Source organism: Bufo gargarizans, chromosome 5, assembly GCF_014858855.1.
Source record: "Bufo gargarizans isolate SCDJY-AF-19 chromosome 5, ASM1485885v1, whole genome shotgun sequence".
NCBI lineage: Eukaryota > Metazoa > Chordata > Amphibia > Anura > Bufonidae > Bufo > Bufo gargarizans.
In genome coordinates this window covers 325,887,322-325,908,721 of record NC_058084.1, presented here as the reverse complement: position 1 = coordinate 325,908,721, position 21,400 = coordinate 325,887,322, and the positions used below count along the sequence as shown (strand labels likewise).

At 44.1% G+C, this 21,400-nt stretch overlaps 1 protein-coding gene across 1 annotated transcript in view; it reads right to left on the bottom strand.

The window, feature by feature from the left end:
• LOC122939437 (ras-related protein Rab-20-like) overlaps positions 1-20,342 on the bottom strand; it is a 117,416-nt gene extending 97,074 nt beyond the window's left edge. The window contains exons 1-3 of the mRNA XM_044295506.1: positions 20,214-20,342; positions 16,843-16,937; positions 11,397-11,459 (exon numbers count right to left, since the gene is read on the bottom strand). Coding sequence (XP_044151441.1) covers positions 11,397-11,459; positions 16,843-16,937; positions 20,214-20,342 — 287 coding nt within the window. The remainder of the gene's footprint in view (positions 1-11,396; positions 11,460-16,842; positions 16,938-20,213) is intronic.
• Between the last annotated feature and the right edge of the window lie 1,058 nt (positions 20,343-21,400).

The window sequence follows — 21,400 nt, the reverse complement described above, 5'->3', positions numbered from 1 at the left end:
ATTTAGATACAGGACTGTGGCAGGAAATGTACTTTATGACCTGGCTGAGCTAAAACTGACTTGGAACAGAGTACCATCTGGGACAGTTAGGAATAAGGACTAGGCTTAGTCCAAAACACGCAGACAGGTAATGTCTTTCTGTGTGCCATATAGATTGTTGTAATCGTCTTCAAATAAAGGATATTTTGACTACAAGCCCTCCAAGTGCTGGAATCGTCCTTTCTCTCTGATACTGAGTTGGATTCCCTTCGCCAAAGATCCGTGCACGGAGGTCCATCAAGCTGGTGAGCTGATTGCACCCGCATTGTTGTTTATCTGGGACAGTTATGGTATAACACTAGGATATGCCATAAATGTCAAGTAGGTTTGGGTTCCACCTCTGAGATCCACTCCTATCTCCAGAATGGGGTCTCTGAAGTGAATGGAGAGCATACTGTGCATGTGTGGAGTCTTCTCCAGTCACTTCTCATAGCAGTGAATGGAAAGCAAGTCACACAAGCACAGTCATCCCAGCATGAACCTCTATAAGACTTCCCAAAATAGCTGAGGCAGAGCTTGGATATTTTTGCAATTCCCACAGCGTTAATTGGGTAGCCGGCCGTGTATGCATGGCTTGTTCTCTCTTCACTTTAGGGTCCTGTTTTGGAGATAAGAGTGGATCCCAGAGATTGGCCCTGCACCTATATGCCACTGGTGTCCTAGATGGGAATACCCCTTTAATGTGTCTACAGATGAAGTGCAGTAAGGTCTTCCCCGTGTGTATGCTGCCAGGCAAAAGTCAGGACACACCCTTTTAACTGGTGTAATTTGTAGAAAATTGACTTCCAATGTGTAAAGGTATTAATTGAGAGGGACGCTGAATTTTTGGGTAGAGAAAACTTTTTGGGCGAATCCTACAGTGCAGTGAAGAAGTATCATCAGAAGTTCTTCAGCATATTCACATAGACTGCAGAATGGTGGACTTGTTATGTAAGGCACTTTAGGAAACTTGGACTTTGCTTAACACCTAAACAGGTAAAGATAGGTAAAAACCATGTTTCCTGTATAAATTATAGCCAAGCTTAATATATCACATGACCCCCATCCCATTGGAAAAATCTGAGCTGAATTTCAAAATGGCAGCCGAAAACATTTCCCCCACATTTTGGAAGTGAAGTTTCTACAACTTACACAAGTTAAAATGGTGTTTCCAGACTTTTGCCTCACCCTATAGTAGAATAAATAGAGCACAAGCACTGTATTTTGTAGACTATAAAACACTCTGGACTATAAGACATACAAAAAAAATCAAACCAAGCTTATAACAAAAGCAATGGAGTTGCAGATAGACAGCAACATTAGAGGCGTTTATACATTTCATTCCTGGTGGTCTTGGGTAGTAAAAGGTTTAATGCTAGCTTCTCTGGTGGTTTAGGTTAACATTGTGTGTGTGTGTGTGTGGGGGGGGGGGGGGGGTCCATTGTGGTTGGGGTTGTAGAGGGTTAACTCCAGCTTCCCGGTGAATCTAGGGTAGTGGAGAGGTTAGAAGTGCACAATTGTTAGTCACTTCTCCAGGCTTCTGGCTTCAGCCTCTGTGCTCATTAATTATAGTGTCCCTTTCCGTTCCTCTACTGACATCAGATGGCAGGGACACAGAGGATTGTGCAGCTGTGATACAACACATTTTTTGTCTTTTACTGCGGCAGCCAGACGTTGTATTTTCTATAATATGATTTTTTTTGAAAATTTGATTCACAGAGTATGGCCCAGAACTATGAAAGGGGCTTTCCAGCAGCATTAAAATTCATGACAATATGATAAGGGGGGCTTAAAAACCAATTCATATTCACCCTCACTGTTCCTCGACTGTCCTGACCCCACTGCGCTCCATTTCCTGCCTTGAATCGACACACCGGAAATGTCAGGAATGCACTGCTCAGCTAATCACTTGCTGAAGCCGGTCACCCTAAGGCTGAGCGGACCTTCCCTAGGATTTCAAAGCTGTTGCTCAAGTAAAAAACTGACTGCATAGTCACCTGTTCAAACCCCCTCTGCTCCAGCACCACCACTCCGATTCTCCTTGAAGCTGCAACCATGATGTCCTCTTCTTGGTTGCAGCATTGGTGTACCTGTATACAGCATGTGACCTCTGCAGCCAAACACAGGCTCACCGTTGTAGGGAGCATTCACACGACCGTATCCATTTTGCGGTTCGCAAATCGTGGACCCACAAAATCTGGACATGGTCCTCGTGCATCTTACACTTTTTTGCGCGCCCCATTGAAAAAAATCTCTATTCTTGTCTGCAAAGCCGAAAAGAAAAGGACACCTGTTTTTGTGGACCCATAGAAATGAATGGGTCTGTGTGCGATCTGCAGAAAATGCGGATTGGACGCGGAACTGAAAATACGAGTGAATACACCCTTACTGTATATGGCATGAGCCAGTGTTTGGCTGTAGCGATCACAACAGGAATACAGTCACGTCATCGCTGTAGCCATGTAAACGAAGCTCAGCCGAGGGACCTGGTATGGTGGTAAGTTTGCATTCTTTTTACATTTTATCACTTTTAACATCATTTTTTTGAAACTCGGAAAACAGTAAAAAACAGGCCTAGAGAAAACGGTAAGTTGTTACATTGTAGACTCCTATAAAAACAGTTCTAGGAACATTAGAACGTTAAAGGGGTTTTCTGAGATATAGGTCTGATCGGTGGGGGTCCGGCAGGGGTTTAAGAAGACTTTGGCACTCGCAGTAGCGCCGCAGCCTTCTTTCTGCTCACCAAGCACTGTACATTGTATAGCGGCTGTGCTTGGTATCACAGCTCAGCAACCTATGTCTCCTGACGAACCTTTGAAACATAAGGGGAAAGGCGTCGGGACAAGTAATGTAATTTAATTTAATTTATTCAAATAAGTGTATTTTGCAAATTTGATTTACCCAGGCATCCATATGGGTCAATTTTCACCTGTTGTAAGGGCGCTATAAGGACAGGTAGGTTAGGCACGGGGGCAGAGTGCTCCTACCATCTGGGTGCATCTCCGGGCTGAGGAATATCTGAGGGATACCCTAGGGACATACTAGGGACCCATATGGTTTTGCCCCCTGTCTACCACCGGTAGCATCTATCCCCTACATGGTCCACAGTAGCTCTTTTTCTGTGTTTGTCTATGTCTGTATTAGTCCCCATGTTAGGGACCTCTATTTTATAATATGAAATTAAAAGTTATGTTTTAGGTAGTTGGCTTTAGTGATAGTATCATAGCTCAGCACTCTTCACTTCAATGGGGCTGAGCTGTGCCTAGGCAAAGTGCTGGAGCCTTCTCAAACAGCTAATAGGCAGGGGTCCCAGGTGTCGGACCCCCACCGATCAGACACTAATGTCCTATCCAAAGAGCAGGTCAACAATAAAAAAAAAAACTTTAGATAAATGACAGCAACATTTCATGAATTAACAATAAGTCTTTGGGGTGGTAGTGGTAAAACTTTGTACTGCACCATGATTGCCGAGTGAGAACTGAATGGGACGGTCTGATGAATCTGAGGGAAGTAAAAGCACTCCTCTCTCAACCGGCACAACCAAACTGTCTAAGACTGCTTTCAAACAGTCAGTGTTTGGTCAGTGATTTCCATCAGTGATTGTGAGCCGAAATGAGGAATGGAGCGATAAGGTATAAGGGAAAGATTTCCTCCTGTTTTGTTCACCTGGTTTTGGCTCACAATCACCAATGGAAATCACTGACCAAACACTGCCTGTGTGAAAGCGGCCATAGGAGGATGTTCCAAATCCATGATACAGCAAGCTATTTGGGAATGAGGGTCACATACAGTAGATGTACGTATATGGATGGGCTGCTAACGCACAAGCACTCATTTTAAGGTAGACAGGTATAAAATAAATTGATAATATCTACATTGTAATCTAAATATCATTTTTCTCATTTCATTTTTTTGTGCCCACTCCAATTTAATTTACTATGTTAGCTACAAACATAGTAGGCCTATGCCTAGGGCGAGAGGTGGCAGACAGCTTTTAGTCGACAAAGTAATAAATATACAGTAAGTTTCTTTTCTTTCTTTTGTTTATGTGGAGAATTAATGGAAGGAATGAGAAAATGCAACTGCTGTGAGTCTATCTTCATGCTTGTGCTGGGACTGAAGAGACAATTTATGGTAGTCAGTATAAAATCCTAAGGCCTTATTCACAATTTTCAGATTTGGTCAGTATTGTACATTTTGATGATTTTGAATTTGATGAATGTAAAGCAAAGAAAAGTAGAACACTTTCCATTACATTTCTCCTGTGTTTAGGATCTTTTCCTAGTTTTGGCTTACTAGTTGTTATGAAACTGATGTGGATCTGCTGTATCTACTGAACAGATTTGACTACCTCTAAGGACGTTATCTAAGCGGTCCCCCAGGTCTTCACCAGTTAAATGCTATACAGGGATCTAGACTCCACTTGAGGGGAACCACTGGGCCGCAACCTCTTGGACTAGTCTTTGTTCAGTAGACTGCTGACCTATGGGGGTCAAGAGACGCTGGTGTGAAACATCGAGGGGTCAGGCAAAACTGTAGTCAGGGACAAGCCAAGGTCAGGGCAGGCAGCGGAGGGTCAATGCGGAAATCGGCAGAAGTCGGTACATGGGAGAGACAAATAGCACACCTTTGCAAGAAACTAAATAACTAGAACTTATTGTTCAGACACCTCCTCATAGGGGAAGGTGCCTCAAATACCCTGAGTTGGCCAGCCATAGGCTGGGGAAGATTAAAGAATCATTCACGCGTCAGTGTTTTGGTCAGTGATTTCCATCAGTGATTGTGAGCCAAAACCAGGATTGGAGCTACAAAGACACAAGGTATAAGGGAAATATCTGCTCCTGTTCCTGTTTAGAGCCACACCTGGTTTTGGCTCAAAATCACTGATGGAAATCACTGACCGAACACTGACTGTGTGAATGAGGTATAAGGTGCATGCAGGCTGGCCCTTTAGGAGTTGCAAAAATACTGATTAAATCTGTAGGGTGTGAATACGGGCTTATAGTGCTGATGCATTGTGTGGCTATAACACACCAGAGGTCCTGCATGCTTCTCCATTTGGGTGCAATGCCCTATTATATCATGTGTTATATGTTACTTTAGCACTATGTCATTAACATTGGTAGCTTCAGCAGTGATAAACACAATGAACGTGATTTATGTAATCATAAAGAAAAGTGAATTATACTGATTTAACCATTAGAGTTTGACATTGGAACAGGACATGTATACAAGCAAAAGCAAAAAATATATATATATTAATATATATTATATAAAATAACATGAGAAAAAAATACAACTTGAGGTCCACTTAAGTCGTCTTTTATATATAATATTTACCAAGTCTCCAAGGACTCCAACTATAGCAGGAAAGTCATAAACCACAAGTAGTTACACCGTCTGTTGCTTGGAAGATAAGCACTCTCTCATCTCCATGAATAAAGGTCATACTATAATATATTCAGCTCTCAATTCAAGTCAGCCAAGCCACCGCACTCCCAAATGGGAGATTTTATGTTGGGACACATTCAAAATTAAAGATAGGTAATATTTCATGAAGGAGACTTTGGAATGCCTTCAAAGAATGAAAGATTGGTCTTCTGAGTCATTAAAATGCATAAAGGCTATGTGTTCTTCTAGGCTAAATCAATGGAGACGGAGAACTTGATATTGTTCTATGATTATGTTCGATGAGTGAAACTGATACTTTTTTCTTTCCTATTTTACCAACGTGTCATTATTAGTCTCTGAAGTTGGTAAAACGTCACGCAGAGCCTGAATGACATAATCAAACATCTAGTGCCTTTGGCTACATTCCCATCTCCACTTTAGGTAATTTGGTAGTCCGTTCTGGCAGAGGAACAGACAACTTGCATTACCGTATCTGACATAGCTGGATACCATAGCACACCGCAAGATCCCCATTGACTATAATAAGATCAGATGGGGATCTGGTGGCTTTTGGCCACACAAGTACCGCTGCATCCCCTCTACTTCCTGTTCCAGGCTTGGAATGTCTTCTCAGCCAATCACTGGCCGCAGCAGTGACATTGATCACCACCGATTGGTTGAGCAGGCATTCCAAGCCGTTTTCTGTGTGTTGACCCGGAATCAGGGAGTGGAGATCAGCAGGGACTGGAGAAGTGTCTAAGCGGCAGGGAATCTATGAAGTTGAGTATTGCTTATGTTTTATTTTTAATCCTTTATTTCCCTTGAAAATCCCTTTAAGCAACTTCTATTTTGGATATCAGGTCTTCACATCTCATTTTAGTAGAAAACCCTATTTGGCTTTATAATTGAGCACTAATCAGCAAATGTACAGGAGGAGACCAACAATAGATCCACCTATATCTGAATATAGTAAATGTTAATGGAAAACCACAACCTTTTTGCATAAACATTACATGAAGGACATTTTATCCTTAAAAAAAAAGATACTTAAAGGGGTTGCCCAGGTTCAGAGCTGAACCCGGACATATCCCCTCCTTCACCCAGGCAGCTCCACTGAGATGAGCATTGGAGCATTTCATGCTTGAATGCTCTCCCTTGCCCTGCACTGAATCGCGCAGAGCAAGGGCTTTTTCTGCAAATCCGGTGATGTATTGGGTCTCTGCTAGACGAAAGCTTCTGCCTAGCAGTGTTCCCGGTGAAATCAGTGGCACTAATAGGTGGGCTATGGTTAAAACAGGCTAGGGCAGATCTAAAGCCTGCCTATTAGTACCCGTGATGTCACTGGCAACACCGCTAGGTGGAAGCCTCTGCCTAGCAGTGTCAAAATGTAAACAAAGAAGCCCTTGCCTTGCATGATGCAGCACAGGGCAAGGGAGAGCATCGGAGCATGAAACGCTCCGATGCTTATCTCAGAGGGGCTGCCTGAGTGAAAAAGGGGATATGTCCGGGTTCAGCTCTGAACCCGGACAACCCCTTTAAAGGGCTTCTGTCACCCTCCATTGTGCAATTTTCATTAGCCGACATTAGCTATTTGCTAATGTCAGCTGAGTGCAATCATACATGTCCTACCGTTGTCTGTGGCTTATTTCTTGTAAAAATCATACTTTTATCATATGCAAATGTCTTCACTACCAGCAAGTTGGGCGTGTACTTACTGGTAGCCGCCGCATCTGCCGCTTCTAGACACGCCCCATCTCCTCTTGATAGACAGAGCCAGCGAGGGCTCTCCTCCTCCCGCTCGCCCCGTCTGGTGCTGAATTCCTGTGCCTGCGCCATAACGTTCCTCGATCAGCGCAGGCGTACTGAGTGAAGGACGCACGCTTGCCAGCTCCTTCCTCAGTGCGCCTGCGCCGATTACATCACACTACATCCGGAAGTGAAGACTGCCGATTATTGCTAAAGCCGGCAGTCTTCTGTTCCGGGTGTAGTGTGACGTAAGTACGCCTGCACCGATCGAGGAACATTACGGCGCAGGCATGGGAATTCAGCAGCAGACGGGGTCAGCGGGAGGAGGAGAGTGCTCGCTGGCCCTGTCTATCAAGAGGAGATGGGGCGTGTCTAGAAGAGGCAGATGCGGTGGCTACCAGCAAGTACACGCCCAACTTGCTGGTAGTGAAGAAATTTGCATATGATAAAAGTATGATTTTTACAAGAAATAAGCCACAGACAACGGTAGGACATGTATGATTGCACTCAGCTGACAAATGAAAATTGCACAATGGGGGGGTGACAGAAGTCCTTTAAGGGCTCATGCACACAGCTGTGTTTTGTGGTCCGCAAATTACGGATTCACAAAACACAGATCCAGGCCAAGTGCATGCCACCATGTTTTTACTCCTACAGAAATGTCCTATCCTTATTCACAAAAAGGACAAGTATAGGACATATTTTTTTTTCTTTGTGGGGCTGCGGAATGTGTGCTGTCCGCATCTTTTGCTGCAACTTTGAGATGGATGGATTCGCATCCATCCTGCAAAAAACGCGGATCAGATCCTGACTAGCCCTGTGCATGAGCCCTTAGTAGTAAGGATATAGAACTATTCCGCTACCTTCTCCCTCCATTCCTTTCTGCAGCTACAGATGTAGCAGTTCTATATACACTACGGTGTAATATCACGCCATAAAAGCCACTCAAAGCTGTTGAAAAAGTCAATGAAAAGTTTCTTGCCGTTGCTTACTGAAGAATAAAAAAGAGGATTGCTACATCTGTACTTTACATCACATAGTGCATTCTTATTTCAAAAAGAAAATAAAGTTACAAAAATGTCAGAAATTCTTAAATTGTATCTGTTTATTCCATAAACTCTGTTATCTGCCCAGAGATCATTAGAGGCCAGGAATAGGGCAATGTTATTCCATGGTCTCAGATTTGCCGAACAACTCGTAACAGATGGACACCTAATTTATATAGACTTTATGAAGCTTAGCAGTGAAAGCCACTCAGCTTTTCCGAATCCAATCATCAGAGCTAATAACGCTTACTAACTTTAAATAACCTTTCACCTTAGTAAATACAGGTTGTTTAACTGGTTTTTTTTTTGTGTCTTTGACCTTTATTAATTTACAAGATTCTATTTTTGCAACCTGAAAGTCATTAAATATTTTACTGCGACAAGCCATATTGAGTTTCTGTTAGTTACCATTGACTCATTGCCCTACACTTGATCCACTATTGATTATGATTGTCTATGAAATATAAATAGCGAGAGCTAATGAAACCTATGTGTAGTCACTGCAAGGGTCAACCACACAGGTTACTAAGGAAATTTATACCATAAAATGCACGTCTCTGAATGCAATACTGTAGATCTATGAATAGTATCAATTCATATACATTTTTTTGGAGTCATAAAAACTATGGAAAACCATCAGACCCTATGGTAGATTAGATTTCAGCATATTCTGATCACTGTCATGCGTTTAAAGGATCCATATATAAAGAGGTCCTATGTACAGGTGTAGTCACCATTATTTTGACTAGCTTAAAGGGGTTATCCCGTGACTAATGTAAACAATGAAAATCAGACATCATATAGTAAATGACAATCTCTTCCTAACAAAGCTAGAACCAGCCCTGTACCTCACATGGATCCAGAGATCTCCTCATTCATTGATTTATATCAAGCTGGCAGCTCAGGGGAGTGTCTTTTCTGCCTCAGCTAAGGGGGCGTGTCCATGGTCTTCCTATCACAGCTCAGGAGGCGGCCTTAGTATTCAGCTGATATTATAGATCAAACAATGTTCAGGATTGACCTAATCCTGAACATTTTTTGAACTATATCAGCTGAATACTAATCCAGCATTCAATTGGACCAGAAGGGGTATATATAGGGGATAGATACTATTTATATAGTCTCAGATTAGATCTATATGTAGGAGTAAAGGGAGACCTAACATATTTACCCCATATACGGCAAATAGAGGGGTATCGGGATTTTAAGTATTTTAAGTCACATTATTCTAATTTTTATAAAAAATATATATATTTTTTTATAAACATAAAGGACTATGTGGATGATATCGACTAAAGATCTCTGGATTATTCCAAATTAAGTGTGCCTGTCTATATTTATAATACATTTTATTGAGATTGACGAGGTGAGTCATAGAGCCAGAGCACCTTTATCCAGAGCAAGAAAGGGGGTGGGGATATCAAATACGTTGTTCCTTCTCTGTGATAGTCTTGGCCACTGAAGAATCTGAGACTCTTACAGCTGTAGTTCTTATGGAGGCCTGCAGGTAGTAGGGTTCCATACGGACACAGTGAATCTCCCATACACTGCAATAATAATTAATTGCAGTGTATAGGAGAAGCGATCTGAAGAATGCATATTCAAGTCCCCTAAGGGGACTTAAAAGAGGTTCAAAAAGTTTTAAAAGAAAAAGGTTTTAAAAAAAAGGTTTAAAAAAGATTTTAAAAAATATATAAAAATGCAAATTTAGCACTGGTGTCAGCACGAAAACCACAGCAAGATAGGATAAGGCTCTTCTTTTTCAGCATATTGTCTCCCATTGAAAACAATAGGAGGCAGATTTAAGGCATTTTCCACGATGATTCCAAAGCAGCTTCTACATTGGAATCAGAATTTAAAAACTCTGTGTGAAGTCAGATTCCATCACTGAAACCCAATAAACTTTCCGGGCATGTCAACTAAGGCTACTTTCACACTAGCGGAAGGACGGATCAGACAGGCTGTTCACCCTGTTGGATCCGTCCTGCCGCTATTTCCCCGTGCCACCGGACTGCCGCTCCGTCCCCATTGACTATAATGGGCGGCAGTCCGGTGGCACGACGAAATAGAGGCAGGAAGGATCCGACAGGGTGAACAGCCTGTCGGATGCGTCCTGCCGCTAGTATGAAAGTACCCTAACCCACAACAGACCTTAAATTTCATATACTGGTGGAGGAAACCATCAAGTGCATTAAACAGGAGAGAAGACCAAGCACCTCAAGGGGATGGCGCAAAGGATGGAGCAAATGGAAAATAAAGACCAAAAAGAACAACTGTAGGTGACAAAATAAATAGAAGAAAAAGAAATAAGAGAAAGAAGAAAACCTAACTGAAGATGAGTAAGAGCTGAGGAGAGCCTCACATTTTCCATGTCAGAGGGGAAAGCAGATTTACATTTTTTTTTTATGAAGTTTAAATGAATCATAGCAACAAAAATTGTTGCAGAATTGCACATGACCATCAGTGCAGACCTATGCAATAGACATTGGGGGTCATTTATCAAGTGGAAATACGCGTATTTCAGGAGCAGATTGGGGCGCAATTGTTAGTTGTGCAGCAATCTGTGACTTCCCCCCGCTCACTCCAGGTCTATAAAAGTGGTTGTGGTGTGGGTGGGGACCCCCGTCTTGTTTACCATTTTCTACGCTTGTTTCAGGTGTAGAAAAAGGTCTAAATGTAAGACAGCGAGGAAGCTGGCTCATATTTAGAAGCGGCGGAGGATCCGCTGAAGTTATGAAGAGGCATCTTAATAAAGCCCCGGCCAGAGCAGGGCTTTATTTAGACCGGCATCTAAAACGCCAGCCTTAGGGTACTTTCACACTAGCGGCAGGACGGATCCGACAGGCTGTTCACCCTGTCGGATCCTTCCTGCCGCTATTTCGCCGTGCCGCCGCTCTGCCCTATTGACTATAATGGGGACGGAGCGGAGCTCCCGCGCAGCACGGCAGTTCGCGGTGAGAGGCCGCCGGACTAAAAAGTCGGTAATGCAGTACTTTTAGTCCAGCGGCCTTTCGCCGTGCTGCGTCTGAGCTCCCCCCTTTCCCAATTATAGTCAATGGGGACAGAGCGGTGGTCCGGCGAAATAGCGGCAGGACGGATCTGACAGGGTGAACAGCCTGTTGGATCCATCCTGCCACTAGTGTGAAAGTAGCTTTAATAAATGACCCCCATAGTATCTATAATATGTGTGATTACCTTTCTTCAGCTGAAACAGTCAACTGTTCATTTGTAATCTGTATAAACTTCTCCCAAACTTGCCTAAATCAGCACAAACAGCACAATAATATTTTAGGATTTTCTTCCCTTGTAATATTATCAGAGTGTAAACACATATAGTCTGATGACTGTCATTTTGCTGAGAGAAAATGAAAATGCTGACTCTTGCTCTTCACCGTCCGCAGTTGAGTCCTTCAAGACAAATAGTTCCATTACTGCTACGGCAAGAAAGCTGATCCTTCGCTAGCTCTATTACATTTCCACATCAGTCTTTCCACGTAATATATTTCATTGAAATCACAGTATTCTAACCAAAAGATCATACATAAAAATCCAGCGCCCAATAATCTACAAATTCTCATAGTCTGGTATATGGGACATGACTGTGACCCAAAAGTCTTTTCACGATTTGACATGTCGAGAGACAAGATGGAGATAACTAGGCAGGGACAAGCAATTAGCGCAGTTCTCTATTACAAAACAAAGTGATGGGAACATATGTACGAATCGTCTTGTTGGCTGCACTCCATTTTCTATTAAGCATCAAGAAAATTGTGCAATAATGTAATTATTCTAAAAGCTGCAACCTTATAAAAAAGGACTAAATAGGGTTGTTTAATCTCATTTTGTTAAACGCAACCACAATGATAAGCTGACCACAATTGTAGAAATTAATGGTCTGTCCATGCATGAACAGGACAGGTCCTCCAGAGAGAGAGAGAGAGATGTTCCTTCTAGAAGTTCTGGCCAATAGAGGACCTGGACAGTGGACCCTCCTCTGTTAACTCCTTATAGGGTATTTGAAAATAAGTTTTCTAGACCAGAAAATTCCTGTAAGTCACATAGTATGTAATAGATCTTATACCGTGCAGTGTGATCTCATCACAGATGGTCGTGGTAGAGATGAGCAAATTCCACAAAATTCATTTTGGGTCATATTCGGTCTAAACAGCTATCAGATTAGATTTGGTCCAAATAAATACGGTCCAAATCGTAAGTGTCCCAACTGTCCTGAAAAGTCGCGTATGACACTCTGAGGTCCCCTAGGACTGTGTGCAACCCCTTTGAACCGCTTTAACGCCAAGACAGTATTAGAAATGTCAAAGTTACAGCAATGTACAGCATATGGCTATGGGTGAATGTTTGGTGGCCGGCGGTCACATACAGCCTATCGAAAAACACACTGCACTGTCAGACATTTTTTTGCTTTTTAAAAAACGGTTAGCTGATTATTAAAAAACAGTCACCTGCTGGTTTATTCATAAATTTCTAATATTAATGACAAATGAATTGCAGAACTCAGAAATACTGTATATGCAAAGTACATGGGGCAGGGGCAGGGGTAGCACAATATACAGCCCCAGAAGCTGTCATGTTCCTTCATCCTTCCCCTACAGTTGTCTCTAAGTAAAGTACATGGGGCAGGGGCATAGGGTAGCACAATATACAGCCCCAGAAGCTGTCATGTTCCTTCATCCTTCCCCTACAGTTGTCTCTAAGTAAAGGGGTTGTCCCACTTCAGCAAATAGCATTTATTATGTAGAGGAAGTTAATACAAAGAATTGACTAATGTATTGTGATTGTCCATATTGCCTCCTTTGCTGGATGGATTCATTTTTTCATGACATTATACACTGCCATTTCCATGGTTATGACCACTCCGCAATCCAGCAGTGGTGGTCGTGCTTGCCCACTATAGGAAAATGCACTGGCCTACGCCCACTCCTACGGTCCTGACCACCAAAGAGGCTGGTGTTTTTTCCTATAATGTGCAAGCATGACCACCTCTGATGTATTGCAGGGTGGTCATAACTATGGAAATGAGCAGTGCATAATGTGATGGAAAAATGAATCCAGCCAGCAAAGGAAGCAATATGGATAATCACAATACATTAGTAAGTGGCTTGTATTAACTTCCTCTACATAATAAATTCTATTTGCCTAAGTGAGACAACCCCTTTAAGATATGAAGCAGGAGGTTTAGGATATGAGATGCGGGCCACAGCAACAAGACAGCCCTACCTTCAGCATGCTGTCTGGACTTTCCCTAGTAATGACCCCTACAGTGCCCCCAGTAGTATGCTCCCCAAATGGGCAAGGAAAGAAGAAAAAGTAAATACCTGAATGCCATTCCAAGCCACCGACTCTGGTGCAGATCACAGGCCTTTTCCAGCCTACGGCCTGATGTCCCTGCACCATTTGTACACTGCCTCATATAGTGGCCTTTGGCTTATGAGGATGAACAGCAGGCAAGGAGCCATGGACTCTGTTCCCCACCACTGTATTCAACTGTATCACCCTCCTGAAGACAGCCATACAATTGAATGTAGGAGGGCATCTGTGACCACTGGCCAGGTGCATAAGTACCTGATGCTCCCAGTGTTAATAGCATCAGATCATTATGTAACCAGCCAGCAACAGCAAGGAGGACATGGGCATCAGCCCACCTGTAGGGACTATGCTCTGTCAATCTCTGACATGGGGAGTTCAGGTTGATACTAAAACAGACATGTCAGGAGAGGTGACAGGTTCTCTTTAAATTTGTCTAAGGGTCCATTCACACGTCCGTAGAATGTGTCCACACCTGTTCCGCAATTATCCAGAACGGGTGCGGACCCATTCATTCTCAGTGTGCTGCTCGCATCCGCATTTCTGGAGCGCGGCACCGAAATTCCAGTCCGTGGCTCCGGAAAAAAATAGAACATGTCGTATTCTTGTCCGCAATAGCCATTTCTATGGGGGTGCCGGCTGGGTGTATTGTGGATCCGCAAAACACTACGGACGTGTGAATGGACCCTTAATAGGTTGATCTTTATGAATTAAGGACGTAAGATGAGATTTATCAAGAACCGCACTTTCTGTGCACTGCCGGAGGATACAACAGATTTATGACAAGTCACAGGCCTCGCCATAAATTAGGTGCATCCTCCCGCAGTCCAAGCGCCTAAACAGGAATCTACCACAGCTCAGAGCTGCCGTAGATTTCTGGCTTCATTTGCGACAGAAAACTGGTATAAATGAAGATAAATTTGTCTTGTGTGTTGGCCCCTATCCTGCCCTTGTTCCATCTCCTTTTTTGAAAAAGTGGTGAGGTGGCATAAAAAGAGGCACTCGTGAATTTTTTCCCCAAAAAAAGTTGCATTTAAAAAGTCACAAACACACCGCTTGCGACTACTTAAGGCCACTTTTAACCACATTGAGCTCTTATTTTCCCTGAATATCACAACTTTATGCTATAATCTGAATAAATTAGATTATTGAAGTTGGCATCGTGACAAAACCCAGCACAGAACTATAAATTCGTAAGCCTACTGTATGGTTATGTGTCGTACTTGCCCACCAGAGTGACAGAGGACCCTGTTGTGGGCCCAGTCTCTGAAGCCATAGTGGGCCCCAAAGGTCCTGGAGACACTGTGAGGCTCTTATACTTATCTTTTCCCTTTTCCAAGTGCCAAAAATGATCCCTTTTTGGTAGCAGATGCCTTCTTCACTGTCTTCTGATCTGTAAAATGGTGGCCGCCATTGTGCCGGGCGAAACACAATAGTTTTGGATTATTTCTAATATGGAAATTCTACTATTTTATTATACATTTAGGATTTGTATAATCTGTGACTTGCACTTTGCACAAAAACCATTGTTTCTATGACTTACTTTACTATCAGAAAAACAGCCCTCCGCACTTGTTTTCATGGTACACTTTATTCTTTTTTTTCTTTAATAAATTTTTGCTCTTTTTGAAAAAAGGGGAGTAGGGTATCAATCACTTATTGGGCTGTATAAAATCTGACTTCTGTCACCACAAAAAGGCAGTGAAATGCACAGGCAGGGAGGGTGCTATATAGCAGGGGGAGCTGAGCAGATTGATATATAGTTTTATAGGAAAAGAGTCAGTAAAACATGTAATTTATGCATTTATATCTCTGCTCTTTTTATTCATTTGAGTCATGTGGGAGGTCCTACTGACCTTGTATGCTTAGTCATGCAGAGTTACTGTCAATCACTGAGTAGGACCGCCCACATGACTCTGATGCATAAAAAGAGCAGAGGTTTAAATGTATAAATTACATGTTTACTGAATCTTTTCCCATAAAACCAAATATATCAATCTGATCTGCTCCTCCTGCTCTATAACCTGCTGCCTGCATATTGCACTACATTTCGTGGTGACAGGTTCCCTTTAAGAGGAGCACACTTCTTAATATTTGTGTTGCTTCTTTGCAGGTCTGTGTGCGCCAGATTTACGCCATAATCTATGCCACATTCCTGGCGTAGACTTGCACTTTGCCAGATTTTGGTGCCAGTATTCTGGGACATAAGGGATGTCAAATTTTCTCCATATATTCCAGGCCACATGCTCTTTGTATAAACCTCAGGCCAGAACTCCCCCCTCCCCCATTATACAGTCCTCAGAACTGTCCTTCCTGTTTTCAGACTTGCGGAACACAACAGCCGATATCTGTGTTTTGCGGATCTGCAATTTGCGAACTGCAAAACACTATGGTCGTGTGAATGTAGCCTAAAGGTCAGCCATCATGACAGAATTATGGATAATCTATTCTAAAAGCAATCCTCTATTGGTAGGAGAATAGCTCTATTTAGAACCAAAATGTTCCCTTTTGTGAAATTTGCAGTAGTACCAAAACTAACAACCACAATTATAGCCATAGTCAAGGGGACAAATTTCATAATAATTTTATAATGCTCCACAACAAGACTCTGGGGAAAGTGGTCATCTGAAACCACCCACAGACACTGTACCGACGCCTGAAGAGGCGGATAAAGCCATTCATTCAACACTTGTACCAGGTCATGAAAAACCAATGCATACCACCTGAGGATTACAGTGTGGGTACACTTCACTGGAGTTTTCCCCATATATTTTCATTGTGGTATCACACACGGCTTCATCAGCAGGCCAGTACAAGTACCGTGAGTCTAATAGGTGCCCATCTACATGGGGCCTGCCCTGCATACCCGTGTGGTAAGGAAAACATACCGATTGGGGACTGTGCAGATTCACCTATATAGGGATCCTACACGTGGACCTGATTTACCATTTTACATTTGCAAAACTCCACCCTAACACTGGTTACAACTGCATATCACAGATATCGGAGACCATGACAGGTCCACTCATCAAGGTAGGAGACAAGAGATGGTAGAAAGAAGAATGCTCAGTGGGCAGGCCGCCTGAACGTCCACTATCTGCTGAGGGATTCATTGCTGATTCCATTTCTCCTCCACTGACCTAGAAGTGGTTCTCTGGGCTAAAGTCCATTTAGTTAAGGTGCAAGGAGAATGATTAATTTCACCCTATGTATTGCAAAATTTTGCCCTGTAAAGTCCCAGACAATCCCTGAAAGGGCGTTTCCAACTTCAATGTATTTTGTAAATTACCCCCTCACCCAAGGGGGAGATACTTACCTGCTCCCTGGCACTCGGTTCCAGCTTCGTGTCTCCCGGGCTGTCTTCTCCAGACTTCTGGTACCTGCACAGACCAGAAGTCTGGAGAAGACAGCCTGGGATTCACATCACAGACAAGAACTAAGTGCCAGGGAGCAGGTAAGTAAGCTCCCATTAACAGGTCCCACTGTGTGTGTGTACTTTAAAAATCACATTGGGGTTACTGGTGTAAAGAAAAACTGGCTTAGTTGCCCATAGCAACCAATCAGATTCCACCTTTCATTTTGCAGAGCTCCTTTGGAAAATGAAAGAATTAATCTGATTGGTTACTATGGGCAACTAGGCTAGTTTTCCTATGCACCAGTTCTGATAAATCTCCCCCCATTGAATTTCGAAACCCCTTTTTAAAGAGGTTGGCCCACCATAATAGCTTATCACCATTCACAGGATAGGGAATACATATCTAATCGGGGGGTTCCCTCCAATAGCACCCCTACCGACCACAATAAAGCGGTGTTAGACTCCCTGGAGAGAATGGAGTCATGGTCATGCATGTACGATGCTGGTCCAGTCTACGGGTCTGCTGAAGAGAAGATGAATACAGCGCTCCCTTAGAGTTGAATGGAGAGGCAGCACACATGCATTCACTCTGTAGACCCAACTGTCGAACCCCCACTCCAGTGGCGTAGCTAGAAATGACTGGGCCCCACAACAAATTTTTGAATGGGGCCCCCCATCCCCCAGTAATTTTTTTGCAACCCCTTCCTTTCAAGCCGCCCCCATTCCTGTGGCTAGTAAAGATCGCCCTCTCAGACCAGGCCCGGCAGCTGTTCCATCCGTTTCCTACACTGTCTATACTGTCACTGTATATCATTTCATTGTGTAATACTGTTGAGGGGGCCCTGACAAAATCTTTTAGTCCTCCTCCTCCTGGATGGCCCCCTGCTTCCCCTATAGCTACGCCCCTGCCCCACTCATCAGATATGTATGCCCTATTCTGCGGATAGGGTATAGGTCCTTATGGTCGGACAACCCCTTTAATTAAAAAAACACATCATTCGAAGAAGAAGGCCTCATTTATTAAAACTGTCTTTGGTTGCCATTAGCAACCAGGCAGCGCTCAGCTGTTTGTGATAAAATGAAAGGTGCGCTGAGCTGGTTGCTGAGGGGAACAAGGATGGTTTTAGATAAATGTGCCCCTAAAGTAGTCTTCAGGTTCAAATGTTACCAATGCCTCATCATAAAATACGTAGGCGGTGTCCTGCTGGGAGTATTAGTACATGGAAATGCTAGGCCACTAGTAGTAGCACCAAACCCCATTCAGCAGCATCATAGGCATTTTACACAGATCTTAATGAGTACATTGCCTGTCAAGCATTGCTGCCTAATTAATGAAACGAGCGCCTCTGTCTACAATCTGACTGCATGAATGAACAACATAACATACACACGCGAGACTCCAGATCTGATTGACTGCTCTGTAAGCGATTGTCTCCGAGCTCTTCAATCACCATGGCAACATATCCTTTCATTAAACCCAGCAGATTTAAAAAAAGTATTTTTACGACAAAATTAACCTTATTTTTGCACTTCTGATCTCACAGCAGCTGTGAAATAAAATGACCAGTTCTGATCCCTAATCCTGATATATTCACAATGAGACATTAGGCCATTAGCTAGCCATTATAGCGGACCACCTCGTAGGCCATGGCTGCCTCTATTAGAATGGCCGTTTGTATAAAATATCCGGGTTAACCCTTCACATCGGTCAGTGTCCCCTCTAAGCATTGTGCTCTGGAAATGAGAGGGTTAGGCCTCACGCACACAAACGTATTTTCTATCTGTGTCTGTTCCGTTTTTTTTGCAGACCGTATACGGAACCATTAATTTCAATGGGCCCACAAAAAAAACCTGAATTTACTCTGTAGAACATGACCTATAATTATTGTCCACATTGCGGACAAGGATAGAACTGTTCTATTAGGGGCCAGCTGTTCTTTTCCGCAAAATATGAAATGCACAAGGATGTCATCTATATTTTTTGCGGAACGTTTTTTTACGCACCGCATACGGTCATGTGCATAAGGCCTTAAAAGGGTTTTCTGAGATTTTTATACTGATGACCTACCCTCAGGATAGGTCATCAGTATCTGATCGGTGGGGGTCCGACACCCGGGACCCCTGACGATCAGCTGCTTGAACAGTCAGCAGTGCTTGCAGTAGTGCCAAGGCCTTCTCTCAGGTCACGTGGCCTAGCAGCAGCTCAGACTTATTGAAGTGAATGGCGCTGAGCGTGATACCAAGCACAGCCGCTATACTATGTACAGCACTGTGCTTGGTGAGCATAGAGAAGGCCACAGTGTTCACAGGTGCACTGCGGGAGTCGGCGGGGGTCCCGGGTGTCGGGACCCCTCCTCCCGCCCAGATACTGATGACCTATCCTGAGGATAGGTCATCAGTATAAAAATCTTGGAAAACCCCTTTAAGAGTTTGTTTACACATTGTTTTTTTGTCATGGGTTTCAGAGCGGAATCAGTGCCGAAAACCGCACTGAATCAGAGCTGAAACCGCCTCCCACGCTTTTCGATGGAAGGCCGTGCCGCAATTTATGCAGCTGAGGATTTTTCTCATGCGGCCTTCTAGAGTGCGCCAAGAATGTACACATCCTTTCTTGGTGGAAACCTCAGAAAGCCGAATCGGGAGCCTGCTTGCGGTTTATTGCCATCCAGTGACGCTAAAACGAGAGCGGGACTGCACCATGCATGCCAAACCGCAGCGATTTCTGCCGTACGATAAGCAGCGGATTTGGAAGTGGTCAAAATCTGTCATGTGACCTGCCCTCAAACAACATACTAAGGCCTCATGCACACGACCGTAGTTTCGGTCCGCATCCGATCCGCATTATTTTGAGGATCCGATGCGGAGCCATTTATTTCAATGGGGCCTCAAAAGATTCTGATGGCCCCGAAAAAAAACAGAACGTGTCCTATTCTTGTCCGTTTTGCAGACAAGGATAGAACATTTCTAGAGGTATTCGAAAATAACGGCGGCATACACACAGCCAGGATGCACGTTGCGCGGTTCCGCGATTTGTGGACTGTGTGCATGAGGCCTAACTAACAGCTTTACCTGGAGCAGAATTTAGAATTTTTAACTCTTTCCATTCCAGAGAACACAGCTTGGAGGGAACAGTGGCAGCGACTGTCCCAGCCACATTAGCAGAGCGTGACCAGGTGGAACGTCACATGGCAGATGGTAGTCAACAAGTTTTACATAAACCAAGAAAAAGTGCTCCCAGCTCTACCCGTATACCCGCCTGGAGCATGGGTCCTGTGATCAGCACTGCTATAACTATGCCATGCCGCCTAATAACACTCCAAGCGGTCACCTACTGCATTTCCAGCAGTCTCCTTCCATGGCACATATTCTGCTGCTGGCCTTTTCATATTCATGCCAGCTAGTGCCTTATTGCATTTGCCATCTGAAATGCCAGCTGCAATTTCCCAGTTCTCGTGATTCATGGTCATACAGCAAGAAGAACTGGCAATCTCAAGTCAATCAAGGTGTCTGGAAGGAAGACTGGAGACAATTCACACCTGAGCTCTATGACAGTTTACATTGTGGGTCCCAAAGGGTCACCTGTCATGGTGATGGAGCAAGGAGAACCCATTGCACCTTGTCAAGTTTCTTTTCAGCAGTGAGGACATGGGGGTCATCTGACACAAAGAGGCTGCAGGCAGATTTCAGCACTGGAGGCAAGGACAGCTCCTGGGAGGAAAGAGGAGGGCTGGGAGGTTCTTACCTGTCTCCAGGTTCAGGGAGATCCTCGCTTCTGCCAGATAAGGGGTGTCACTTTTTGACCGGACTCTCCTAATGGGTCGCCGATCAGTCTCCTCCTCTGAAGATGCCGCCATTAAGGGGTGAGCGGTGTACAGGGTTGCCCGGCGAGCTAATGCAGTGGGTAAATCAGAGCCAAAAAAAAGGGGGGAAGGAAGAAGGTGCCACAGAGGAGGGGGAGGGGAGGAGAAGAAAAGGCAGAAGGAGACAGGAGAAGAGGAGGAGGGAAACAGAGAAAATACGTTAAGGATTTGAATGTAGATGGGAGCAGGAGGAGAGAGCAGCCGTGATCAGGAGGTGAGGAGATCCCTCCCCCGTCAGCGGCTGCGGCTCCTCTGCTCACACAGCACACATGTACTGGCAGACCGGGGGCATCCTCTCCTGTCTGCGGCGTGCAAAGGGTTACTCTGCCGGGGAGGCTGGGCTAGGCTGCTGTGCCACTGCAGGGGCTGCTCTATTGTGTGCGGCATACAAAGGGTTACGGAGTGAAACTACAGGCTGGTTAGCCAAGGGTTAATGCAGGAAGCCGGCTGCATGGCCCAGCTGAGAGGCTGTGATGTGTGCAGCAGAGAAAGGGTTACTGACTGCAACTGTACACTGGTAGCAAACGGTTAATACAGAAAGCCGGCTACAGGCAGCATGGCCGAGCTGAGAGGCTGTGATGTGTGGATGGGCAGGGGCTGCTGGTGGTAGATGGGGGGCATCCTCTATTATGGGCAGCATACAAAGGGTTACTGACTGC